Below are 2,009 nucleotides of genomic sequence, written 5' to 3'. Positions count from 1 at the left end.
AAATATAACAAAAGACTGTTACTCTGAGTTTCACGTTCCCGTTCATCGGACAGTTTTGTTGCACATTTCATGTGCTTCCTCCGGTATATATATATATATATATATATAGATGTATACTTATTATGTATATTATAGGATGGAACCTTTTATGTTGTTGATTTATTTCTCTGATGTGGTAATATGTTTTATTAATGAATGTATGTGAATGAGATCATGTTTGTATGCATGTATACACACACACACATACATATATATATTGTGTATGTATATCTTATGTATATAAAGCATGCATATTTATATGTGTGCATGTATATATATATATATATATGTGAGTAAAAATAAATACAAAATAAGGGGTTTTGTATGATTGTGTATGGAGGAATATATTATTTTATTTAAAAGAGTTACAACTCTGTCTGTTTTTTATGTTTTATTTATATTCTTGTAAAATTAATGTGGGATATATATATATATATATATATATCCCCATACTTGCTTCTGTACCTGCTTAACCTGATCCCTCTTATAGCCATACTTTACCTCGTGGAATGATTCCCTGTAAAGACATTGGAATCTAAGTTTGAATCTTTTGCATAATACTATGAGTCTTCTATACGGGGAATACCTGAATTTCATCTGTGACCTATACATGCTTACATGCATGCAGATGTATAAATATATATACATATATATATATACATATATATATATACATATATATATATACATATACACACACACACAGAGTCAAAGGACTGAAACAAATAAAAGAATATGTATGTATTATTCATGTATGTATATATTCATGAAAAAAGAGATTATCACACACACACACACTAAAACAAGAAATAAACTTACCAAATATGGAATGTGGTTGATTAAAGTGGACAGAAGAAACTGAAGTAGTACGACCCTCCATAGATCGAAAGTGTTGTTGATCTCCGAGTACGTGTCACTGATGATGCCAGTTCGACTCCACGTGGCACGAGCTCGTTCGGTGTCGTAGTAGCCGCCGGATTTATATTTGAGTAGGAACATGGACTTGTAGCTGTGCAGGAGAAGACCGGAGTCGATGAGGCAGATGATAATCGCAAAGAAAACCACCAGAGTTAGAATGATGATGAAAATGGCCAGAGCTGGATCGGCGTCATAGGTAAGGAACATACAGGGAAGAGTTTTATCGAAGGGGTCGGGTCGCATCAGGATGCGAACCAATGGTAAGATGCCTACTATTATGGAGATGAGCACCGTGACCAGAAGAGAGCTTTTGATTGGAAAACTGGGCATCTGGATGCGATTCAAAGGGGTTAGCTTTGAAACATGGGACCAGTGGAAGCTGAGTATGAACAGTCCGATGAGACCGACCGCACGAAGGAAGCCAAAAATCCAAATGTAAAAGAAACACAGCCCTGTACTCCAGGTTATGTTTAGCATGACATAAACGGCAGGAACGAGGAGCAAGATACCAGCGTTGGCTGCCATTGCCAACAGGAGTGTAATCAGAACCATATCTGTTCCGATGTAGGAGCTTTTATAATGGCTAATGATGATGGCACCAAAGCAATTTGTCACTATGGCTATTGGGCAGAGGACGACCCACGACAGGGCTTGGTAGTCCGGCAACATTTTTTTGGAAGAAGGGGGCTTTATCTTGTTTGGAACTGTTTACATAAATTTAAATAAAAATCTACAGATTTATATTTTCAAAACTTCTTTTCCTTTTGCTTTCACTTCAAGACATTCTCTAAAGCAATTTTTTGAAATATCGTGGGATTTATAAGTGAAAGCTGATAATTTTCAAAATGGAAATAGAATCCTTCGGATAATCCTTCTGGAATAATTTTTGGCTTTTTGGATTTGATGTCCATGAACTTGTTCTGTAAATGAAAGTAAAGGAAAAATAATATTAATAAAAATGAATACTTTTTTTTTATCTGATGTATGAGTGATGTTTGTAAGGGAGTGGCAAGGATGGAGTGGATCAAACACTGCTCCCACCCCAGTACAAT

At 35.5% G+C, this 2,009-nt stretch overlaps 1 protein-coding gene across 1 annotated transcript in view; it reads right to left on the bottom strand.

Moving 5' to 3' along the window:
- LOC106875049 (uncharacterized) overlaps nucleotides 1–2,009 on the bottom strand; it is a 41,601-nt gene that overhangs the window by 26,735 nt on the left and 12,857 nt on the right. The window contains exon 2 of the mRNA XM_014923012.2: nucleotides 859–1,877. Within this exon, the coding sequence (XP_014778498.1) occupies nucleotides 859–1,626 (768 nt within the window). The 5' untranslated portion in view covers nucleotides 1,627–1,877. The remainder of the gene's footprint in view (nucleotides 1–858; nucleotides 1,878–2,009) is intronic.

Source organism: Octopus bimaculoides, chromosome 25, assembly GCF_001194135.2.
Source record: "Octopus bimaculoides isolate UCB-OBI-ISO-001 chromosome 25, ASM119413v2, whole genome shotgun sequence".
NCBI classification, from domain to species: domain Eukaryota; kingdom Metazoa; phylum Mollusca; class Cephalopoda; order Octopoda; family Octopodidae; genus Octopus; species Octopus bimaculoides.
The sequence above is the reverse complement of the archived record's forward strand: the minus strand, read 5'-3'. Positions and strand labels throughout refer to the sequence as shown.